This window comes from Lampris incognitus, chromosome 11 (genome assembly GCF_029633865.1).
Source record: "Lampris incognitus isolate fLamInc1 chromosome 11, fLamInc1.hap2, whole genome shotgun sequence".
NCBI classification, from domain to species: domain Eukaryota; kingdom Metazoa; phylum Chordata; class Actinopteri; order Lampriformes; family Lampridae; genus Lampris; species Lampris incognitus.
In genome coordinates, this window is record NC_079221.1 from 11,530,137 (window position 1) to 11,556,136 (window position 26,000).

At 45.9% G+C, this 26,000-nt stretch overlaps 1 protein-coding gene across 2 annotated transcripts; it reads right to left on the reverse strand.

Annotated features, from left to right (window-relative positions):
- Window positions 1–378: 378 nt before the first annotated feature.
- Window positions 379–25,354, reverse strand: cracdla (cracd like a). Of its 2 annotated transcripts, none has more exons than XM_056290011.1 (11): window positions 25,212–25,354; window positions 22,913–22,963; window positions 15,551–15,695; window positions 15,113–15,248; window positions 14,860–15,021; window positions 11,688–11,789; window positions 11,289–11,546; window positions 6,752–7,892; window positions 2,126–3,216; window positions 906–1,020; window positions 379–802 (listed from the first exon to the last, which is right to left on the reverse strand). In XM_056290011.1, the coding sequence occupies exons 2-11, from the start codon at window positions 22,959–22,961 to the stop codon at window positions 600–602; spliced, it is 3,402 nt and encodes a 1,133-aa protein (XP_056145986.1). In that variant the 5' UTR covers window positions 22,962–22,963; window positions 25,212–25,354; the 3' UTR covers window positions 379–599. The 2 variants fall into 2 exon arrangements, with proteins under 2 accessions (XP_056145986.1, XP_056145985.1); XM_056290010.1 differs by lacking the exon at window positions 25,212–25,354 and adding an exon at window positions 24,859–24,925.
- Window positions 25,355–26,000: the final 646 nt, after the last annotated feature.

Sequence of the window (26,000 nt, forward strand, 5' to 3'; positions counted from 1 at the left end):
CTGACAGTGAGGAGTTTCGCCAGGGGGCGTGGCGCGTGAGGACCACGCTATTCCCCCCAGTTCAGGCTTCCCGACCGACCGGAGGAGGCGCTAGTGCAGCGACCAGGACACATACCCACCTCCAGCTTCCCACCCGCAGACACGGCCAATTGCCTGTAGAGACGCCCGACCAAGCAAAGGGTAACGCGGGGATTCGAACCGGCGATCCCCGTGTTGGTAGGCAACGGAACAGACCGCTGCGCTACTCGGACGCCCCATTCTTTATCTTGTTAATCCTATCCACACTGATCTAAATTGTCAGGAACTTAGTCATTTAATACTGTTACAAAGAGCTTTGTGTACATTGAGGCATTGGACAACAGACCAGAAAACTGAACATTAGAAATTTTATTTGACATAAACATTTAACTAAAACAGCAATGAAATGGTGAATCACAGTGAAACACGCTATTCATACATATCCATATTATTAATTCATGTAGCTATGATTGGGTGGTGGTGGTGGATTTTAATAAACAATAGGCCTTTTTAAAATATATTTATGTATCCTAAATGTGTAAGCATAAACACACAACATCTAGACTCCTTCAGAATCTTTGTTAGTCCATATTCTTATCGCTCCAAGCCATCGATTTTCTCTTGGCCAGCTCCATCCAGGATGGTTGGCCACTGTCAGACATTGAATGCAGGGGGGAGGATGGTGTAGGTGATGAAGACGGTGAGGAAGATGACGGCATGTTTTTTCTAAGCCATTTGTCCTCACGATCAGCAAGCCTGACTGGAACTTTGATCGGGCTTGACTCTGCAAGAGGGACCGTCTGTGTCATGTTTGAGTTATTGAGCCCTACTTAAAACATTTCTGTAATTTTCAGTATATAATTACCGACCAATGTATGTATACACACCTGTAAACCTTACTCCCAGCCTTCCCTCAGGTTTGGGGATTTTGTTCAAAGGTGTGATATTTGCTAAGCTAGAAGACTCTGCTTGAGTCTCTGTTTGGGTCTTCCATAGTTCCACCTAGGAAACAGAATGAGGGTCACACCATAGAGGATAAATTGGGTTGTTGAAAGCAACATAATGCAACTTTTTTTACAGCTTCAAAATCATTTTGATGGTACACTGACTTGTAATAGGGAGAATGGTGCCCTGAACGCCTGTTCTTGTGCTACTATATAACTTGGATTGAGTGGGTACTATTTCCTGGAGCAATATTTTTTTTCTAGGATAGAGAAGGCATGACCCACCCTACTCTGCCTCTGGTTGGCTTACCCTGTTATTCGTACCCTAACCATAACCAAACTCACTCCTCATGCGACCAACCAATGACGGCAACGAGTACTAGCTAATCAGAGACAGAGTAGAGCCTGTTATGACTTCATCTACCTAGGAAAAAAAATATTGCTCATGGGAGAGCGTACCCGCTCAACCCAAGCTACATAGTGCAAGAACAAATGTTTGGGGCGCGGAATGGGAACCCAGATAGCATCCGGATGTGGGCCACTTCAGGCAATGATGCGGCACTGATGGCCTTCTTCTGGCCCTGACAAAATGGATGTGAGCCTGAAGTGGCCCACATGTATAACAGCAAATATGGCCCAAATATGCCAAATCAAATGTGGTTCTTTTTTGGCAGAGATGCAGTGCTCTTGGCAACATGTAATCTGGATGTGACCCTGAAGTGGCCCGTGTGGTAAAGGGTGAATATGGCCCAAATATCACAAAACAATTATGGGCCACCTTTGGCACATATATGGCACATGCGGCATTGCTATGGCTGGGTTCTGGCCCAGATCCGGCAAATAGGAGCAGACTGCCCAAGTGCCATCATTCCATGCGGTATGTGGGCCGGATGAAAGTGTACTGTGGGACGGGTCCGGGCCACAGCAATTTTGCTATCTGGGTATGTGTCTCTGAAACACTGTTGAAATTCTGTTTGCTGGTGACGTCACTAGCAGACAATCTGTGAATGTGAAAACTTACTTCCTGTGTTGACTATTATGAGAAGTACAGAGCATGTCCTTATGGCTCAAGCTACTTCGAGGAATACCGTCTCTCCTATTTCCCCCCTCCTCGCCCTCTTCTTCCCCATAACCACAATTATGTTACACTAATGGTGAATTACCTTGTCTTCAGGCAGAGGAGCGGTCCACGCTCTTTGTTTCTCTATGAAGGTGGCCTTTTCAACCGTGGACCCGGCCCAAACCGCACGCCTCTCTGATAGAGGTGGCCCTTCTCCTTTTCCCTGGAGGACAGCAGTTCTTTCCCCTCTCCCTGAGGCTGACACCAGAGTTGAAGTTTGGGAAGGCGTGGTGCTAGAAGCTGTGGCCTGAGCTGAGGTTGTAGATTTGGGGAAAGTGGAAGCGGAGAGTCCTCGATTGCTCCACGGTGTTTGCTGGTTTGTGGTGTGTTGGCCTGAGGAAAGGTAGGTTTGGTCAAGCGGTTGACTGACGCTCATTTGAGCAGTTTTAGGTCCAGCCTCCATTTGTGGAGAGAGACACAGAGGAGACTCTGTTGTTTCTGTGGCCGAGTGAGAAGCAGAGTATAGGCTAGATTGTGTTAATGGTTGAGTTGTGTTCGGTTGAAATAGAGGGTTGTTTGCTTGTTTCAAAATGTGTGATGTGTTTTGCATCTGCGGTGCTTTAGAGGAGTATGGATAACTGGTAGATGGTGTTGATGTCCTCTGTTGGACTGGGTTCGGCATTAGGGATGGCCTGGCCATCTGCGCTGGACTTGCTGTTTTCAGAAATGATGGTTTGATAGTCTCAGTTGACTGCTGTATCTCTGCCTGCATTTGTGCAGAAACCTCCCGTTGTTTTGCTGCCTGCATCTCTACTTGTGTCTCAGTCTGTATCTCTGTTCGCGTTACCTTCTGGGTTTTCGGCTCTGTCACAATCTGCCCCTGATTTTTGGGCTGCGTTTGCGCCTGTGGTCGAGTAACAGTCTGGATGCTGGTAAAATCTCTGGGCAGTCTACTAGTGAAGAGTTGTTGGAGGCTTCTGGTCTTTTCCATGGCCAGGCTCATCCAGGACATTTCAGATGGGGCCACCTGAGGAGCAGTCTGGGGCTGCTGAGGGGCTGATGGGACAGTTTCTAATTCCTGTTGATTGGAGGTGACCTCTGCGGTCGGGGCAGGAGTAACGTGGGGATCATCAGCAGGTGGTGGGTTTGGTTTGACTGGAATGGTTGAGACACCAGGCAGGATAGGATTTCCATCTAAGATGTGACACAAGTCAGTCAGACACATTTAGCAGCAATGCTATATTCAACTTGAGAGCTGTCCCCCCCCCCTTTTTTTTTCTCCCCCATTGGACTTGGCCAATTACCCCACTCTTCTGAGCCGTCCCGGTCCAGTCCCGCTGCTCCACCCCCTCTGCCAAGCTGGGGAGGGCTGCAGACTACCATATGCTTCCTCTGATACTTGTGGAGTCACCAGCTGCTTCTTTTCACCTGTCAGTGAGGCGTTTCGCCAGGGAGACGGTAACGCGTGGGAGGATCACGCTATCCACCCCCCCCCCAGTTCCCCCTCCCCCCCGAACAGGAACCCCGACCAACCAGAGGAGGAGGAGGCGCTCGTGCAGCGACCAGGACACATACCCACACCCGGCTTCCCACCCGCAGACTCGGCCAATTCTGTCTGTGGGGACGCCCGACCAATCCGGAGGTAATGAGGGGATTCAAACCGGCGATCCCCATGTTGGTAGGCAACGGAGTAGACTGCTACGCAACCTGGACTCTCCTGAGAGGTGTTATTAAAGAGCACAAAGGTCCCCTGAGCCTGCTAAAAACCTTATCATTCTACAATGACCACTCACTCTCTAAAGCTTATCTCCTCTCACAGACAAACACCTCATTCATATGAAAAGAGAGCAGATCCAGGTAAAGTTCAATCCTAAACTAAGAAGGAAAAGTGGTACTCATTTTCTGTTCTCCGCTAACGATATCGTTTTAACAAAAAGAAAAATCCTGTCTGATATGTGGAAAAGAAATGGAGGCGAGCTCAAATTTATATCATCATCCATAGAGGGTAAATTAGGCTGTTTAAGAAAATGGAAGATAGTATGAAAGATATTTATTAGTTTATTTAGCTGCATGTCATCATATATATATATAATTTGTTTGTTTATTCATTCAAAATATCAACCTCCTGTGTTTAATTTTTGAAACACGTGTCAGTATGCAGGTTAGCATTTGAAGACTCTAAGGGGCGTTTTTCACTGATTATTCATCAGTCTCAGTTTGATTTCGATCCCTTTATATAACTGATGTAATCAAATGAGACCATCTGGAAGAATGTTAGATATTGTTATATAGTGACGCTTGTCTCTGAGTAAAATTCCCCCGACAGGGACGTCCGGGTAGCGTGGCGGTCTATTCCGTTGCCTACCAACATGGGTAATCTTCACGGATATATACCAAGTCCAGTTGCACTTGATTCAACTCCTTTGGATAACCATGACCTGGATGAATGAGAACATTCACAGACATACCAACATGGGGATCACCGGTTTGAATCCCCGTGTTACCTCCGGCTTGGTTGGGCATCTCTACGGATACGGATTGGCTGTGTCTGCGGGTGGAAAGCCAGATGTGGGTATGTGTCCAGGTCGCTGCACTAGCGCACTCCTCTGGTCGGTCAGGACGCCTGTTCAGGAGGTAGGGGTAACTGGAGGGAATAGCGTGATCCTCCCACGCGCTATGTCCCCCTGGTGAAACGCCTCACTGGCAGGTGAAAAGAAGCGGCTGGTGACTCCATATGTATTGGAGGAGACACGTGTGGGAGTTTGCAGCCCTCCCCGGATCGGCAGATGGGGTGGAGCAGCGACTGGGTCAGCTCAGAAGAGTGGGGTAATTGGCCGGATACAACTGGGGAGAAAAGGGGGGGGGGGATTCCCCCGACAGCTGATGAAATGATTTACAGCACACAGACGGGATACGTAGCCAGCTCAAAGAAGTCTTAGTTCATGCTCAATAATCCAGGTAAGAAAATCAATGAAGTTCAAAGAAGGTTGAATCAGGTCATCTAGACACAACGTTTATTGACAGATACGTTTCGTCAGTCATCTAAATGACATCTTCAGTACCAGGGGTGGGCAATCTTATCCAGAAAGGGCCGGTGTGGGTGCAGGTTTTTGTGCCAACCAAGCAGTTACACACCTGATCCCACTAATCAACCAGTAGAGTCTTTGCTGAGGAACTTGATTAGGAGACACAGGTGTGTATTTGCTTGGTTGGAACTAAGACCTGCACCCACACCAGCCCTTTCTGGATTAAGATTGCCCACCTAACTGACTGCAGGTATCCCCACTTCAGGTATCCATAGTTGCAATCACAGCATTGTAAAATTGCAAACGTTCCCAAATCCTCTGTGAACAGTACCCATGGCCATTGAAACTGTAGTTAATGATCACACCCATATTTGCATATGAAACTGGTGGTTGGTTTCAGTCGTTATGCAACTGTATTGTACTGTATTGTTTACAAGGGGTGGGGATACCTGCAGCCAGTTTAGACTGAAGAGGTCACTTAGTGATGAAACGAATCTGTCGATCAACATTGTATCCAGATGAACTGGTTCAACCTTCTTTGATTTTCTTACCTGGATTATTGAGCATGCATCAAGACAATACGTAGCCAGAGTTGGAGATACATTACATCATGGCTGTATATCTTACAAACAGCTGTTTTGTAAGATACAGAAACATAAGAAACACCACTACTTTTGCTCTTCCCAAAACAAATCCACCAGCTATCATCAGAGGGTTAATGGAGATATGACAAGAGGCCATGGTATATGGTATATGGTGTGTGTGTGTGTGTGCGTGTGTGTGTGTGTATGTGTGTGTGTGTGTGTGTGTACATACACACAGGGTGTTGTGATGCGTCTAGTGCAGCAGTGTGTAGTTGGAGGGAAGGTGCATGTGTTCTTCCAACCCGCTTGTGTCCTTCCTGCCCTTAGCTTGCTGCCGCTGGCTAGCCTTTGTGGCGAATAGGGAAGCATCCTAGCGTGTAACCCTTCCCTTGCCAGTACATAGCCTCTCCTTCACCAAGACTCCTGCCAGGCCTCCCCGTGGCCACACATGGTAACTGGGGTCTTGCGGCCCCAGGCTAACTTGGCAGGGGATCTCGGAGCAGCAGTGGGCCCCAGAGATATGGTGTGCAGGCCCACCCTGGTGGACACGCACTGGCACCTATCAACCACTGCCCCGCTGCCTTGTGGGTGAGTCTGGAAGACATAAGGCTAAGGGAGCTTACCCCAACAGAAAAGCAAGCTGTGGCGGCACGCTTCGAGGCGGTTCCCGAAAAACTGGATTTCCAGCAGCCCCCTGCAGTTGTGTGGAGGTGCCGGTCGTCTAGGGATCCCCCTTGCCATCGGAACCATCTCCTCTACAATCAAGTCATGTGGCGTTGGGAGAAGCGCACCCCCATGCCACTTTAAAAACCATCTCTGCGCAGGTATCTTCTGCTATCTGAGTCCTCAAAGGACCCACAAATAGAAGAAGATGGTCATCATCGGGCACGATGGACAACCAGCAAGCAAGCAAGTGTGTGTGTGTGTGTGTGCGTGTGTGTGCGGGAGGGGGTATTCCCCTTAATTTTGATATTTGAATTTAAGGTCACAGCCCTATTCTTTCCTTGGTTGCAACTGCACATTTCAAAACAAGCAGGGTAATACATTTGACAAAAATCTTTTTGTTTTTCACTCTGAAATGAGGAAGAATCTTCAGAGCAAATTTGTGTCTCGACTCACCAGCTTGTCTGAGCGACCCCATGGCTGAAATGGGGGCAGAGGGGAGGTTTGTAAGTAGCTTTTTAGACTGGTGGTTGATGGTATTGTCTAGTTCCTCCATCGTTTTCCTTGTGTTACATTGCATCTCTTCACTTTGCCACCTAGCACCAGAGCTGGAGAGGGCAGCTGCAGCATCGGGGCGGTATTTCAAAGAGAGAGACGTGGAGCGGAGCCTCACACCAAATGCCATCTTTTCCTCTTCTTCCAGGACTTCCTTCGCTTCTTCAACCTCACCTCCCGTTAAACCTCCTGTATCCATGGTCACTTTTGCTGAAGGTGTTACTGTCTCCGTCTTTTTGAGGGTGTCTCTTCTGTCCCAGGGACAGACTTGACGTCCCTGTAAAGGTCCACCTTCCCTCAGTGGCACTTTGTCTCCTTCCAGCCTGTTCGTCTGTAACTCCCTTCCTCTTTGGCTCAAGTTCAAAGGAGATGACTTAACCTCTGCTACCCCACAGGTCTTGGGCCTTTCAGACAGTTCCACCGTTCCCAAGAAACTGGCCGATCTGGGCCTCTCTTCCTCTCGGGTTTTGGTTGTGGAGACAGAGAAGTGGAAGGAGCCTGAGGCTGGTCTCTGGAATCCTCCTGTGGACTCCACCTGACTTTGAATTTGCTGAATGGAAGAAGACCTGAAAGCCACTGCAGAGCTGTCTTTTGAGTCACCTTCTCTGCTGGCTGTTTTATCATACACACCAGTCTTGATTAGAGTTTCCCTCTTGGTGTGAAATGGCGCCCACGTCTCCAAGTCTTCACGTCCCCCTCTTCTTCCTTTGGACTCTGGTTGGATGGAGGTCCACTGTGGCTGATGTTCAGTCATTCCATCCATGGGTATCTGGAGTTTAGCATCAACAGACTGGGATGTCTTAGAATTATCTCTCCCAGTGAATGAATTGTCGTGCTGTGATGGCTGATGGGAGAAGATAGGGGCATAAGTTTTGGGGAGATACTGAGATATGATGGGGAGAATGGGACCTCCTCGTTCTGTTCTGGAGATCTGGGTGTAGTGAGAGCTCAGATGTGCCTCCTCAGATCGCTCTTCCACCACCACCTCAGACACCGGATGGTCAATGTTGTTTAGGTTGTTTGAATGAGGCCTGGAGTCGGTCTGGGGAAAGGACAAAAAGGAGAGTGAATGTTGTGTGTTTGTTTTACTGTTTTGTGGCAATGTTAATCTGTATTGTACTTTGACTTTCCTATTTGCCATCTCTTGATGAGCTAAGGCATATTTACACAAGATGCACTCAACATGACATCTAATCTTGGCTATGATATGATTACTTTAGTAAAGGTATCATTGTTACTACTACTTCATATAGTACAAACTATGATATGATTACTATGTAGCAAATATACTATTACTAAAACTACTTCATATAGCACTTGTATGACATGATCCATGCATTTATAACAAGTACACTAGACTACTGTAATGGTCTATTCACCGGCCTCCCAAAATCAGTTATGCGGCAACTACAGCTAATTCAAAATGCGGCAGCATGTGTTCTCACCAGAGCTAAAGTGTGAACACATTACACCTGTTCTTAGATCTCTGCATGGGCTCCCTGTCAAAACTAGAATCGATTTTAAAATACTGTTAACTTTTATACAAAGCTCTAAATGGCCTTGCACCTCAGTATACAAAAGACATGCTAATTAGATACAAACCAGCAAGAACTCTCAGGTCCAAAGGCAGGGGTCTTTTCCCCCCTTTTTCTCCACAATTGTACTTGGCCAATTACCCCACTCTTCCGAGCTGTCCCAGTCGCTGCTCCACCCCCTCTGTTGATCCTGGGAGGGCTGAAGACTACCACGTTTCCTCCGATACACGTGGAGTCGCCAGCCATTTTTCACCTGACAGTGAGGAGTTGTGCCAGCGGGACGTAGCGCGTGGAAGGATCACACTATTCCTCCCAGTTCCCCCTCCCCCCCAAACAGGCACCCTGACCGACCAGAGGAGGCGCTAGTGCTGCGACCAGAACATATACCCACATTCGGCTTCCCACCCGCAGACACGGCCAACTGTGTCTGCAGGGACACCTGACCAAGTCGGAGGTAACAGAGGGATTTGAACCAGCGATCCCCGTGTTGTTAGGCGACGGAATAGACCGCTACACTACCCGGACGCCCCAGGCAGTGGTCTTTTAACCATTCCTCATACTAACTCTAACGCAGGGGAAGCTGCTTTTTGTATTTATGCCCCAAGCAGAGGTAACACCCTGCCTGAGGACCTGAGAGAGGCCCCCACACTGAACACTTTTAAAAGCAGGTTAAAAACCTTTTCAAAATAGCCTATGGCGCCGTTCTTGGTGTGTGTGTGTGTGTGTGTGTGTGTGTGTGTGTAAGAGAGTGAGTGTGTTTTGTTTATTTTGATATTTGTATATTCTGCTGCACTAACACCAGTTGATATGCATATTTATTTTCTACATTTGCACTTTTATGATTATGTTTCAATTTAATGGTCACTTTATGTAAAGCACATTGTGTTGCCCTGTGTATGAAATGTGCTATATAAATAAAGTTTGACTTGACTTGGCTTGACTGACTACCATGTAGCAAATATACTACTACTACTTCTACTTCACATAGTACTACTATATTGTGATTACTATGTAGCAAATGTACTTCTACTACTACTTCATGTAGTACTTATATGATATGATTGTTACATAGCAAAGGCACTTCTACTACCACTACTTCATATAGTTCTATGACATGATTACTCTGTCACAAATGTACTATTGCCATTTGTTGTAATGAAGGTGTTTGAGCATATAGTATATAAATATCTGTCCAGTGCTGTGCTAGATCCCAATCAGTTTGTGTACAGGGCCAATAGGTCAGTCAAAGATGCTGTATGTGTCTGTCTCCACTTCATCTTGCAGCATCTAGAGGTGCCTGCCTCCTATGCTTGGGTAGTGTTCATTGCCTATAGCTCAGCTTTTAATACAATATTACCCACATGGCTATATAACAAACTTTTGCACCTAGATTTCCATCAGTCTTTGTCTCTGGGTCTTGGACTTCTGACTGGGAAGAACACAGGTTGTCAAATTCAACAATAGATTTTCAAACTCTTTGACCATTAACACAGGTGTCCCTCAGGGGTGTGTCTTCTCACCTCTGCTCTACTCATTATACACCAATGACTGTATTTCACACTCTTGACACTAAAAATGACTAAGTTTGCTGATGATACAACACTGGTGGAACTGATTTCCTGTAATGATGAGATGGCTTATAGAAAGGAGGTCTCCTCTCCTGCCAACTGGTGTAGCAATAACAATCTGGAACTGAACATCAGCAAAACTAAAGAACCTGTGGCTTACTTCAATAAAAATCAGGGCGAGCTACTACCGCTGGCCATTAACAATCAAACGGTAGAGAGAGTGGATCATTTCGAATTCCTTAGGACTACAATCACCTCCTCCCTGAAACGGGAAGACAACTTCACCACCATCCAGAAGAAAGATCACCAAAGACTATTCTTTCTAATGCAGCTTAGAAAATTTGGAATGTCAAGTGTTGCAATGTTACAGTTCTACAGAGCTGTAATAGAAAATGTGCTCACTTCTCAATAAATGTATGGTATGGCAATTATACAGCCCATGAGAAAAAAAAACTGTTGGACAGAGTCATACGCATAGCTTCAAAAATAATTGGCTGCAAACACCCTACCATTCCTGAATTATACCATATCAGCAGTTTCAAAATGTTAAAAGGACTCCTCACACCCGACCAACCCCCCTATTCAATCATCGCCCTTCGGGTAAAACACTCCGCAGTGTTAAGACCAGAACATCTCGCTTCCACAGTAATGCTTACCCTACAGCAAGCCACATCCTAAATGCTTCACTGACTGTACACGTATGGCCCCCTTAAGCACATGCACTTTAATTTGTCACTTTAAGGGCATGGGCCATATGGTTGCATTAACTGAATTATTGTAATATAACTGTAACAGTATGTTTTTGTGGACACTCCTTATATGTATTGTGTGGTTCTATGTTTACTGTTGTTATCTTTGAGCACACAAAAACAAATTCCAAATCAACTGTAATGTTGATATTAGAATAAATTATTGAAACTTGAATCTTGAATCTACTAGGGATGTGGTATATTGCACTGACTGTAAAGCCCTTCGTGACCACCTCGTGAGTTTGGCTATACAAATAAACTTGACTTGACTTGCCACTACTTCCTGATGTATTGCTATTATATTATTACTATATAGAAATTATATTAGAACATATACTGCTACAGTTATTTCATATAGTAATATTATCATATGATTATCATGTAGCAAATGTACTACTACTACTTCATATAATACTCCTATGATACAATTACCCTATTCTATGATGCCACTTAGTAACACTCAAATTTATGTTAATTGTTGACTCTCTTGTATGTCCCTTTGGATAATAACATCTGCTAAATGTAAATATATTTGCACATTTGTGTGTATGTTTGAATGGTAATGTGAGGCAGCCATTTCACTCACCTCACACAGTCTCTTTCCCTTGGTGCTGGCCCTCTGGTTTCTGGGTTTGACGGACATGCGGTGGCGTGCAGCAGAGGTGTCCAGGCAAGGGGTGAACTGGGCTGGGCTGCTGAAGTCCGAAGAAGCAGAAACGACAGCAGGAGGGGATGAAGAGAGGACAGACAGGGGAGCAGAGAGGGATGGGGTGGGAAGTGTTGATCTAGAAAGTGTTGGTTTGGGGATGGGGGAAAGTGGGCGAGAAGACGGCTGGGATGTCGCCTGAGGAAGAAAATGAATACAGTGATGGATATAAAAACACAGAGCGAGCACACACACATGTATACACACACACATACACACGCGTGTGTACACACAAAGTTACTGATCATGCACAAAAGTGCATTCACAAATATAACACACCATGTCAGGCCCACATTGAGGGGATGCTGTTACTTGTTCCTCCTCTTCACATCCTGTTCCTGCTAAACTAAAGGGGCTATGGCTTCTGGGAAGGAATGACCTCTGTAGAGGAATGGAAGGGGAAAGGAACACACAATGAATCATTTGGGTGGGGAAGACAGAGAGATTGAGGAATAATGTGGCTGTGTTGTTGAGGCTTTGAATCTGTGAAGCATTTGAATGATACATCCACTTGGGATCACATTACATGTAAATACTGAATATAGGAATCAGCAATCAGGAACACTTTGTCATTTCAATTCATGTAGTTGCGTACATGAAATGAAACGAAATATCGTTTCCCCCAACAGTGCAACACAAAGACAAAAACACATGTCCAAAAACTACAAGAACACATTTATCTAATGAGAACACATATCCAAACTAAGAACACATATCCAAACTAAGAACAAATATATCCAAACTAACAACACATATATTCAAACTAGACACATATGATCAAACGAAGCAACAACAAAAATCACTGTCCAAGAGAACGAACGCCAACCAGGTTGACTGTCAGAACTGACGGTCTGCATGGACTAGCAGTTAGCTTAGCCTGCCCCACTTCCGCGCCATGTCAGATCGCCCTCGGTGTTTCCTCTTCGGGCACAGCGCCGGGCAGGGCCACGGTCTTTGGGCCCACCGGACGTAGCAGACCAGGCTCCCCCAGCCGATCCAGTGCCAGCTCTCCCAGCCAGATACCCTCGACACACCTCCCCGCACTCCAACACCAAAAACACAGTCAATGCTAGGCGAAGCCACCGCCAGACCGCTGGTCTGCATGGGCTAGCAGTTAGCTTAGCCTGCCCCATTTCCGCGTGCTGTCAGACCGCCCTCGGCGTTTCCTCTTCGGACGCAGCTCTGGGCAGGGCCGTGGTCCCTGGGCCCACAGGACGCAGCAGACCAAGCTCTCCCTGCCGATCCAGCGCCAGCTCTCCCAGCCATCAAGCGAAGACAAACTTAGACGCAGACGTGGACAACGACACTGCATGGACGGTACTGGGTGAGGCCGCTGCAAACGTAAGTTCGCGCCGCCACGGAAATGAAATGTTCCTTTTATGGACATGAACTGATTTGTTGAAGGTACTTATAAATAACATTTTGATTTTAACATAGCAAAAAATGACCATGTATCAAGCGTCGGAGGAGTTGGAAAGGGTTGTCGATCCATATCAATTGCAAAACAATAGCTTTGACGGGTGCCGACATTTCTTGCTTTCAAAACCTGTATTCAAGCTCGGTATCTGTCTTTAGAAAATTAATTATTAGAGGGTGTCCCGCTATTGGCGGCCTGTCCAGGCTGTCTCCCCGCCTGCCGCCCAATGACTGCAGGGATAGGCTCCAGCATCCCCACAACCCTGAGTAGGATAAGTGGTTTGGATAATGGATGGATGGATGGATGGATGACTGGATGGATGGATGGGTGTCCCGCTATTTAGAAATCCAAAGTCCTTCGACAAAACTACATATATTGCCGCACATTTCCACCTTTCAATATGAAAGTGACCACTTTGCTACCCAACTCTAAACAGTAAAAACAACTTTTTCATCTGGCAAAAATTTTAAATTGATTAACAATCCAAAAATTGAATGAAAATACATCGCTTTTGAGAAGGAGGGGGGGCATTATGACTATGACTATAAAGGCATAAAAACTGGTCAGATAAGCAGCATTGTCTTAGACATATAGACACTTGCTAAGTTATACATCCATCCATCCATCCATCCATTAACCAAACCGCTTATCCTGCTCTCAGGGTCGCGGGGATGCTGGAGCCTATCCCAGCAGTCATTGGGTGCAGTGGAGTAAGTTTCGCTTGAACATTGGGGGGGGGCACATTTAGTGGGGGGTCAGGGGGCCCTCCCCCTGGAAATTTTGAGCATCACACATTTAATTTCCTGCATTCTGGAGAATTTGTATGCACCAATTTGCTCTTTTTCTACATCAATTTATTGTGGAAATGTCTTATTTATGTAAAAGAAAAACAACTTTCAGATAGGCTAGCCTATAGTGACTATAGTTCGTAGATGTACCTATTATGTTATCTCATGTGCCCGAAATTATCAGTTCAAGTTCATTTAAGCTAACACAAACGTCTAGGGGCTACTGTTAGCAAGCGCTAGCTAGCTAGCTAGTTCGTGAGGGGGTCTGAACTGATAACCCCAAACACAAGTTATAAACTAGATAAGGCTATAATTCACCCGGAAATACGTAAGAAAATCTAACTGGGAAACCCCAAAGGTAAGAAAGGGTGGTGTACTGGGCTAGACAAGCAAGCTGGCTAGCTACGTTACTTACACTTGCTTACGTGATCATTCATGCTCCGGTCTCCTGGTTGTCAGGAGCAACTGCAAGACAGCAACGAGGTCGGCAATCCCAGTGGCAAGGTTAAAATGGTATGGTCCAAGCATAGGGGTGTATGAAATCGTTGGAAAACAAGTATGAATGACATTTTAAGTAGTTCGACTTTCTGTGTTGTTATTTTACCTTTTTTGGCGAGGGAGTTAACATGATCATTCATGATATATTTTTTGGGGGGACAAATTCACCTCTTCTAAATATTGAGGGGGACATGTCCCCCCTGACCCCCCCATAAATTACGCCTGTAATTGGGCGGCAGGCGGGGAGACAGTCTGGATAGGCTGCCAGGCCATCACAGGGCATATTCCATAAAATTATAATTCTTCACTTAACATCAAGGAAGGTTGAATCAGTTCACCCGTATACTTCTGTATCCAGATGAACCGATTCACCTTCTTTGATTTTCTTACCTGGACTAATGAGCATGCATCAAAGACATCTTCACTTAACATTTCTGTGGGAGCTATGCACTAGCTTAGTTTGCGATTTTGTGAGATAATTAATAGCGTTAGCCGTGTCACTTGCTGGTCACCAGTTGCCAATGTTGGAATTCCTACTAGTCGCTGATGGCAGTCACTGGAAAAAATTTTAAACCTTTAAAGAGCTAGCTGAGCATGTATCCATCATCCCTCATGTTGTGTTCACTAACAATTAGTAATGGATGTATTGTTTGCCAGTCCCGTTGAGCCAGGTCAACTTTGAATTTTATATAGCAATACAATTGTAAATTTTATCTAACATAGCATCTTGACTTGGATGATGAATCACCTTGCTGAAGGCACCCTTGTTGGTGGTGTTGCCAACTGAGACCTCGGGGGGGCTGTGAGGAAGACCATCATCCTCCATACGACTGCTCGGGTCATCAGGATGTTTGACTGGCAGGACCAGGGGCGGAGGCCCCAAATGCATATTCTGCTGCAGTAGCTTCACCTGTTTCATCAGAAAATTTACTGGCATTTTTAAACCTGGAGTTGAATTGGGACCTTTTGTAATGGCAGCGCCCCCCAGAGCAAAGAGCTACCTGCAGAGCCTTGATCTTGCTGTGAACGTTCTCTTGGGAAAGGACCCTGGTTGGCTCCGTATCTGACAGGACCTGGTCCACCAGGAAGATGCTGTCATGTGACAACGCTCGTGATCCCAGCATGCTTTGGGAGCACCTGAGGAGCAATGAAGTAAAAAAAAAGTTGATAAAATGGGAGAAGAGTAGAAATGAAGAGAAAGGGTAGAGAAAATAGAAGTGTAAATAATTTAATAAATCCTTTGTTAACATCCCTCTACACACACACACACACACACACACACACACACACACACACACACACACACACACACACACACACACACATACATACATACATACATACATACATACATACATACATACATACATACATACATACATACACATGTACATATTGCACACACATGCACACATACATAATATCTCACAGACACTCACACCAAGTCCTCCTCTGAGCCGAGTCCCTTTCCTGCTGTGATGTCACTGGCAGACTGGCTAAATTTGGTGCTTCCCTCTCCATGTGTTCGCTTTGCCCTCCCAAAGAGACGATTTCTCAAAATCTTCAGCTTAGACTTCTTCTTCCCTGTTAGAGATGAAGACAACTCAGAGGTAACCATAACAACAGCACCCCCCCACACACACACTAGTTTCTCTATACTTCTGAGGACCTTAATTGACTACTTTCATTCCCCAGCCCTTAATCCTAACATTAACCATCAGCACTGCATGCCTAGCCTTAACCCTTACCCTAACTTTAACCTACATAATCCTAATCCTAATTCTAATTTTAACCCTAAAACCAAGTCCCCACTTTGCAATAATGTTCCCACCTTTATGGTTAAAGAACTCAAATTGTTCCTCAGAAATATAACTGAACAAGAATACACACACACCCACACCCACACCCACACACACACACACACACACACACACACACACACACACACACACATACACATGCCATCATCATCATCAGCGGTCACTCGAAGTGAGGATGACCGTCCTCTCCATTGGGTTGTCTACTTGTGGGTCTTCAGATGACTGTAGAGGCCAATTAGCGATCCAAATACTTCGGTGCAGTGTGGGCAGGGGAAAGTGGTGGTGGTGGTGGTGGTGGTTGAGCCTTTTACGCTCGCTCCTTGCGGTGCTGTTGCTTTTTCTCTGCGGCACAGTGGAGTTCCATTTCATGACGTGCAGCTCCTTCCTGCACGGATTTCTTCCAGGAGCGCTTATCCAGTGCAATGTGGTCCTAGTTGCTTGATGTGATGTTGAATTTCTTCAGACTGGTCTTGATATTGTCCTTGAAACATTTCTTTTACCCACCAGGAGCTCACTGACCCTTCTTCAGATGAGAGTACCGGATCTGTTTGGGGAGATGTGTGTTGGACATGCGGCTGACATGGCCTGTCCATTGGAGTTGGTGCTGCATTATATGGTGGTGATGCTAGTCATGTTGGCTTCTTCTAGAACACTGATGTTGGTGTGTCTGTCCTTCCAGCTGATCCTCAGGATCTTTCATAAGGCTCTTTGGTGTTATTGGTCCAGGGCTCTAAGGTGCCTCCTGTAGGTGGTCAATGACTCTCCTCCATACAACAGGGTGGGGAGAACAACAGCTCTGTAGACCATGAGATTTATTTGGGCCTTTAGGTCTCAGTCTTCAAAGACTCTTTTCCTGAGTCTGGCATAAGCACCGCTGGCACAACTCAGGCGATGATTGACCTCAAAGTCGATGTCAGCATTTGAGGAGAGAAGGCTGCCGAGGCAGGGGAAGTAATCAATGTTTTCAAAAATTTTTGTTGTCCACTTTTATGGTGGGCTGGGTAGATGGCTGGTCGGGCGGAGGTTGATTTAGGACCTGCTTCTTCTTGATGTTTAATGCTAGACCTAGGGCTCTGTATGCCTTGGCAAAGGCATTCAGAATGTCATTCTATGGAGTGTGCTGTGATGGCGTTGTCATCGGCATACTGAAGCTCCATGATGGTTGTGTTGCAGACTTTGCTCTTGGCCTTGAACCTATTAAGGTTGAAGAGCCTGCCGTCAGTTCTGGATAGGACTGGGATCCCCGTGGCAACTCGTCACCAATGAGGTGGAGTATGGCAGCAATAAAGATGGCAGACAGGATGGGTGTGATAATGCATCCCTGTCTGACCCCTGTTTTCACAGTGAAAGGCTCCGACTCAGAGATGCTGTTGCTGAGCACTGTGACTGACATGCCGTCATGTAGAAGCCTCAATATTCTGATGTATTGGTAAGGGCAGCCATATATTGATAGTATGCTCCACAGAGCCTGGCAGTCTACTGAGTCAAAGGCCTTAGACAGGTCTATGAAAGCCATGTACAAAGGTTGCCTTTGTTCATGGCATTTTTCCTGGAGTTGGTGTGCTGTAAATATGTCTGCGGTACCTGTAGTTGGGCGGAAGCCACACTGATATGATGATGATGATGATGATTTATTTCGAACATGTAAATAAGCAGGCTATAATATACAGATAAACCATTGCCAATAATCTGATGTGATCAACAAATCCACACATCAAACTCAGCGAACAAATCTCCATACGCATCACATTATTTATTACATATTCGAAAAGGAGTAGGAGGAAGTATACACTTATTTTTTCCTATCCCTTCTCACCTACTCTTAAATTAATTCAGCTACTGTACAATTCAAACTCAATTCCCACTGTACTGTATAGTTCAAATTCAATGCAAGTTGTGTTGCACAATACAAACTCAACTACTGTGAACAATAAGAGAAAAAAGAAAAAAACGCATCAAAAACACATGTGAGAAAGAAAAAAAGAAAAACACATCCTAATGTCATGTACCAAGAATGAACAATAATTCTGGGAATACGTCCTCAGCCAGTGGTGGCAGTCAGTTTGTGAGGACCTGAGCGAGGACTTTGCCTGTTGTTGACAGGAGTGAGATGCCCCTGTAGCTTCCACGTTCCCCCTTGTCCCCTTTCTTGAATATGGCCACTATTAGAGCATCCCTGAGCTGTGAGGGAAGTTCTTCTTTTTCCCAGACCTTGAGGAGGAGGTTGTGGATGTGATACAGGAGCTCTGGTCCACCTTCCTTTAAGATCTCAGCTGGGATCCCATCTGGACTGGTGGCCTTGATTTTCTTAAGGCATCTTGAACCTCTGTCATGGTGGGAGGTTCCCCAATGTCTTTTCTGATCGGACTCTGGGGAATGTGGCTGGCAATGTCTGGTTTAGCTGTGCTGTTGCAGTTGGGGAGTTCCTGGAAGTACTCCTTCCATTGGGTGTTAATGGACTCATTGTCCTTCAGCAGCTCCTGCCCGTCCTTTTATAGTGAGACTCATTACGAACAACGAGGAGACGCACTACAGAGAGGAGGCTGGGTGATGTTCAGACAATAACCTGGTCCTGAACACCAGTAAAACAAAGGAGATCATTGTGGACTTTAAGAGATCCCGGAAGACCCCCCCCCCCAACACACAAACACACACACACACTGCACATAAGCAGTGAAGAGGTGTATATTGTGGATAACATCAAATTTCTGGGAATCTACACAACCAAGGAACTCACATGGTCACTCAACACCTCCCACCTGGTGAAGAAAGCACAAAAGAGGCTTTTCTTCCTCAGGAAACTTAAACAAGCTGGTCTTCCCTCTCAGCTGCTGGTCAACTTTTACAGAAATACAATAGAAAGCATCATCTGTCAATGTGTCACAGAGTGGTATGCCAGCTGCACAGCAGAGAATAGGAAGGACTCAGCCCGGGTGGTAAAGACAGCACAGAGGATTGTGGGAGCTTTGCTCCCGGACCTGGATGCTGTGTATGCTGGCCGCCTACAGAGGAAAGCCAGCAACATCAGCAAAGACATAACACACCCAGGTCACTGTCTGTTTGTTCCTTTGCCATCGGGGAAAAGATACTGCACCATCAAAACCTGGACTGAGGAACAGCTTCTTCCCCAGAGCTGTAGCCCCCCCCCCCCCCCACACACACACACACTGCCTATAGCTGCTGAGGACTAACTGGTACTAAAGCCGCTGCAATATGGATAACTATGTGCAATAATCCTATGCACTATTTTGAACTTTAAAAGCCGCTGCTATCTTTTATTGTCTCATCATCATTTTTGCTACCTCACTTATGTTTACTACCTCACTTATTTATATGAAATGTTGCTTGTCCTATCTGCTGGGATAAGCTCCAGCATTCCCACGACCCTGAGAGCAGGATAAGCAGTTTGGATAATGGAGGAGGAGTTGTTTGTCCTTGTTTTTAATCTTGTTTTTTTAACCATTTACATTGTCTAGTGCTGCTGGTCTGAGAGTCACTAAATGAAATTTTGTTGTATGCACACAATGACAATAAAGTATCTTATCTTATCTTTGAGCACAGGGGGTTTAAGCTGCGGTTGCTTGGATCATAGATGGCCTTAGTAGCGCTGATAAAGCCTCTGGTGTCACCCAAGTCTGCCAGTCGCTGGATTTCCAGAGCCTTTTCTGTCCACCAGGAATTCTTAAGCTCCCTCACCCATCTCTGGACATCCGCCTTGGTTCTGGAGTGAGCCACTCTTTCAGCCTTGCAGGTTATATCATTTTGCCAGGCATGAAAGCATTCCTTTTCTTGAAGATGGGCTGCTCTATCTCTGTGTTATTGTCATCAAACCAGTCCTGGTGTTATCTGGACTTGTACCCAAGGGTGATTTTGTAGGTGTCAAGAGTGGTGGATTTGAGCAGGCTCCAGTGCTTCTCAGTGTCATTGGGATATTCCTGTTGGAGGGTTTCCCCAAGAGAGGCCTGAAGTTACTGATGGGTGGCAGTTTCATTCAGGCTTTCAAGGTTCAGTCTTGGTTGGATCTGCTTCTTTTGAACCCTCCTCTTCTTCTTGAGTTTGATGGACATCATGGCGCAGATGAGGCGATGATCTGTCCAGCAGTCATCTGCATCGACCATGGCCCTCATGATGTTCACATCACTTGTACCCAAGGGTGGTTTTGCAGGTGTCGAGGACAGTGGCTTTGAGCAGGCTCCAGTTCTTCCTGTTGAAGGGTTTCCCCAAGAGAGGCCTGAAGTCACTGATGGGTGGCAGTTTCATTCAGGCTTTCAAGGTTCAGTCTTGGTTGGATCTGCTTCTTTTGAACCCACCTCTTCCTCTTGAGTTTGATGGACATCATGGAGTGGATGAGGCGATGAACTATCCAGCAGTCATTTGCATTGATAATGGCCCTCGTAATGTTCACGCCATGGTTTGTACAATGACACAGTCAAGGAGATACCACTGTTTGGAGCGGAGGCATCTCCAACATGCCTTAAATTTGTTTTTCTGGCAAAAGAGAGTGTTAGTGATGGTGAGGTTATACTGAGCACATTTGCTAAGAAGCAGAACTCAATTGGAATCGATGTTCCCGATGCCTTCCTTTACTATAGTGCCCTTCCAGAGGTGTTGATCCCAGCCGACCCTGGCGTTGAAGTCTCCTAGGAGAATAATCTTATCCTTCTTGGGGATTCTTGACAGTATCTCATCTAAGCAGACATAGGAGGTATCTTTTACTTCCTCTTCAAAGTCTAAAGTAGGGGAATAGGCACTAACAACTGTTGCTATCTGGTTGTTGGCAAGCACCAGACGGATGGTCATGGGACACTCACTGATCCCCACAGGAAGTTCAGACAGGTGGTTGATGATCTGGTTCCTGATGGCAAATCCAATGCCATGGATCCTGGGCTCATCAGCAGTTTTTCCTTTCCAGAAGAAAGTGGAGCCACCCTTCTCCTCCTTCAGTTGTCTTTCATTTGCCCATTAGGTTTAAGAAACGGCAGCTATGTCAAGCCGGCATCTCTTCAATTCTCCTACCAGGAGCATAGCTCCAGACAGCATTGGTCTTGGGATCTCAGGACCATGCAAGCTTCTCCACCATGACAAGGTGACAATCCACGGAGAATTTCACACTCACACACACACACACACACACACACACACACACACACACACACACACACACACACACACACACACACGCACACACGCACACACACACACACACACACACAGATCTCCTCTGACGTTCATCTTCGATTTTCACATGTGTCAGCTCATTGTCTAGAATGTTTCCCGAAATTTTAAATTTGATAGAATGACTTATCAGTGTATGGACTGATAATGAAAATTGTCTTTAGATCGGATTATGTTATATCATTGTGCTCATCATGTTGTTTCAAATCCACAAAAAATACAATGTACTAAAGTGCTTTAGTGTGTTATTTTTGTCAAAGTCTTCATTTTACTTAAAGGATAGGATCACTTTTTTTTTTGACTCAGACCTCATACAAACATTGTCAGGTACCATTTAGAAACCTACAGAAATAATAATAATAATAATTTTAAAAAATCACTGATGGCCTCACTACAGCGAAATTTAACCATTTTGTTGAATCTTCCCCCTGGGCTTCAACACAGTCCAATGGGACAATCGTTTGAGCCGTCAAAAACCATGATATATAGCTCCTTTATTGAAAATGGGAAGTCAAGTCAAGTCAATTTTATTTGTATAGCCCAATATCACAAATTATAAATTTGCCTCAGGGGGCTTTACAGCAACACAACATCCTGTCATCAGACCCTCGGATCAGATAAAAAACAAACAAAAAAAACCCTTTAACGGGGAGAAAAAATAGGAAGAAACTGACATTATAGTCAGACATATCTTAATTTGTTCTATTTAAAGGCGTAGAATGTGTGTAGTGTGTAGAATTCCGGGGGGGGGGGGTCCTACTGGCAGAAATGGAATATAATATTCATAACTATGTTTTCCTTAGTGGTACAAAGAGTATGAATAGTGTTTTCTTCAGCTTCGAATGAGCCCTTCATATCTCTAGGTTAATAAATGAACCCCGGTTCTCCTCATTAATGAAGCCTCTCACGGAACTTCTCCAAACTTCTAGCAGGACAAGTTCATCAGTTTGTTGTGCCAAAAAAAAAAAAAAAAAAAAAAGCTAAACCAATTTTAAGAATCTTTAATAGGGTCAACCACACACACTTCTTTGCTATTGGTTGAGGCTGCGGATTCGCCAGTCAAATTTGAACTCCACACGAAGCAAAGATGCAAATTTCCTTCGTCACTGGGAGCGAATATTCTATTCGCCCCTTTGCTCGCATAGAATGGAAGTGAACGGGAAGCGAATATTCGCCAGTGGTAATTTCACACATGTGTGACCGTACCCTAAAACACACCTTTAGATATCCAACAACTAAAGCTAGGCCGTGCACAGCAGTGCATCTCTCAGCTGGTGCAGGGTATATATACCACAGTAAAGAAAAATGGTTGCAAACCGCCTTTTCTGCCGAGATAAAAGTACTAAATCTGCATTTCTGATCGTGTATTTTTTCTTAAAATTATTTTCTGGGGCATTTTTATTATTAGATAGTGACAGGAGAGAGACAGACAGAAAATGTGGCACAGAGAGGGGGTATGAAACGCAACAAAGGTCGCTGGCTGGAATCGAACCAGCAACAGTTGCGGCCATGCGCTGTAACCATTCGGCTACAGAGGCACTCCCTGATGGTGCGTTTTGCTTGCTCCATCTTCTCCAGTCTTTGGAAGTGCGTGGTTGTAATGGGTTACAAGACTTCCTTCTGTCACAAGTGCGGAAGTTAACAGACGGCTGGGATGTGCAATTCTGTCTGTATGATTTTCAAACGATGCCTGACGTCGTTCAATTCACATCTGGGTTCATGACAAAGTGAACCTATCTTTTAAAGTTTGATTCAGCTTTCTGTATTCTGCAGCAAGACAGCGAGGCGGACAGACGGGCGTCTTACCTGGGAGGTCTTCGGTGCTTCCGTCTGTATCTCCTGTGAAAGACTCCATCGCTGTGACAAGGCGGGGAAATATAACAGAAAGAAGAGATGGGAAACGGTGTCAACAAAGCAGCAAAAGGGGAGACAGACTATATTCCCCCCCAAGCGGCGCGCGGGCAGCCGTTTTCGTCACCTGCAGAGAAGAGCTTGAACACTGCAGTGACTTGGTGACCGTGTGACGGACGCGCATATGCACTTGAAGCAGTCGTCTGATAGATAGCCCGAGGACCTGACACTCCACCTTAGCTCAAAGGTTTATTTGCTCAGTCAGCAGAGGCGCAGGCCTTGCAGGTGTGGTGAGAACACTCCTCTTCTTGCCATGACAGTCAGCACGCACGGCTGTTTGAACAGGGCGGTTCATTAAACACACTGAATAAAAAACAACGAGGCGTAGGAAGAAAACAAAACACACAGAATTAAATGTGGCACAGACAGCTTTAGCACCGGTACACCACATATTCACTGATATCTAGGCTCATATCGAAACAGCACAATACCAGAAAGCCCAGCAACCCTGATGACACATAATACAAATTTGAACTGAGGGAAATGAATACACAAACACTGAACTCTGCTCTGGGTAAGATTTCACCGTGCAACACCTGCGCGACAAGCACCCGAAACGGGGTCGAGACTTTGCACGTGTGAAAGAAATTGGGTGCAGGATCCATTGCAAAATATCCTTTGTTTAGATTTTCATTTACTGAGCAGGTTTTCATCCTGCTGCTGAGATAAAGTTATATTTGGAGTTTGCGTCCCCATTTTCTGTGTGTCGCACACCTCTATGTGGATATCTATTTATACTTTTCTTTATCATAACGACGCTCTTGCTGAGATCTATTACAGTTTTTCCCCACTATACCCTATCTATGTATGTATAATAGTGATAAAATATCCACCTGCGGCCTTGCCTGGCAGTCAGGCTCAACCTCTGTGTTGTCAACAGAACCTGATCCTGCAGGGCATGAAGGTCTCTGTTATCACCAAGTCTGCTTTGATACTAGAAACACACCATGAACACGCTATCAGCACACTATCAACACACTATCAGCACACTAACACACTATCAACACACTATCAACACACTAACACACTATCAGCACACTATCAACTGCATGTTCATACGATTTTTACTCCGACCCACCAAGACACTCAAAAACATTGAAGCTACAATCCAAAAAATAAAAAATCACATGCAAATGAAAATATGCCCTGCCCCTTGGAACCTCTGGGGCAATCGCTAGTTCACATAGCCAAGTCATGACCGTGTTTGTGTGTGTTTCTGCAGTTGAATGGTTACCGTGGGGAAAGACTCTCTTGGGAAAACTGATGGGATGTGTGGTGTTTTGTTTTTTGTTTTCTGAACCCCCCCCTTTTTTTTTTCCCCTAGCCAATTATCCCACTCTTCCGCTGCTCCACCCCCTCTGCTGACCCGGGGAGGGCTGCAGACTACCACATGCCTCCTCCGATACACGTGGAGTCGCCAGCTTCTTTTCACCTGACAGTGAGGAGTTTCACCAGGGGGATGTATCGCGTGGGAGGCTCCCACTATTCCCCCTAGTTCCCCCTCCCCGCCCCGAACAGGCGCCCCGACCGACCAGAGGAGGCGCTAGTGCAGCGACAAGGACACATACCCACATCCGGCTTCCCACCCGCAGACAAGGCCAATTGTGTCTGTAGGGACGCCCGACCAAGCCGGAGGTAACATGGGGTTCGAACCGGCGATCCCCGTGTTGGTAGGCAACGGAATAGACTGCTACTCAACCCGGACGCCTGGTGTTTTTACATCTTCAAGCTCAGATGCTAAACGTGGAAGGATAAACGTGAAGAAGAACCGAACCGGACTGCAGCGTCAACGTTTGAATGGGTCTCTTATTACAACAGAACTACAGCCTAATATGTGTTACCGTGCACCTCTGCGGCTCCGCGAGCAGCAGGAGAGCGCGCGAGGCGGCCTCTCTGTCGGAGTCGAGGTTTCGCCATCTAATGACCCCAAACTACGGGTCCAGCAGAAAGAAGAGATAATCCCGCATGCAGATTATTGACATTGCAGATCCTTGTAAGGTTTCACAGCACCATAATCCACAACAATGTCTTAATCACCACCTTCCCAAGGCGGCGCAGAATTCAGCTGATATGTCCAGAACAAATGTGCTCATTACGGGGAATGTCCCCAGCAAACGACACGTAAATGTACTGTCACACAAACATGTACAAGCGCGCGCACACACACGTCACAAAAACAGTCTTGTTTACCCACCAGGCGTCCCAGTATGCCAGCACCTCCTCTCCTCTCCGCTCCCTCCTCTCCTTTGTTTTCCTCCCGTGTCCCAGCAGAGGTGATGCCCTGTCTTCAAACCTCGGACAAGTCTGTCGTCCACATCTGCAGACGGAGGGACATGGTGGCGGCGGTGGTGATGGGGCGGGGGAAGGAGGAGGGGTGGGGGGAGAGTGAGGTAGAAGGAGAGTGAAAACCAGACTGAGAGAGAGAAAGAGAGGTCATTCAATGAGAGGGCGAACAAATGAACGGAGAGAAAGGAGGACAGAATAGAATGAAAAACAGTGACTGAGAGAGAAGAGTGAGCAAGCGAATGTTGTTGAGAGAGCGAGAGAGAGGGAGAGGGAGAGGGAGAGAGAGAGAGGGAGAGAGAGAGAGGGAGAGAGAGACTCTATTACATTAGTGGCACACTGAGGCCCTCTGCGCTAAGCTCCTTATGAAACGCTAACCTGATTTTAGGCCCAGAAATGAGAGTAGAGGAAAAAATAAAGCTCCAGTTGGAAAGAGGACAGGCTTTACTGCTGATGGAAGAATGGTTTACACATCACAGCAGCCCCGAACCAACAGGGGGAGACTGGACGTGTCTCCAGATGCGACGTGTGTCCGTAAAAATCCATAATTTCCAACGTACACGTCCGGCTAGAACTTTTACAAGTGTATCAAATATATGTGAATCCAAATATACATTACGTTTAAATTCCAAAGCATTTCTACTTTTTTAGATCGCAAGAAGTGGAAAATGGCAGGAACGTGTGACATGCAACAAAACGT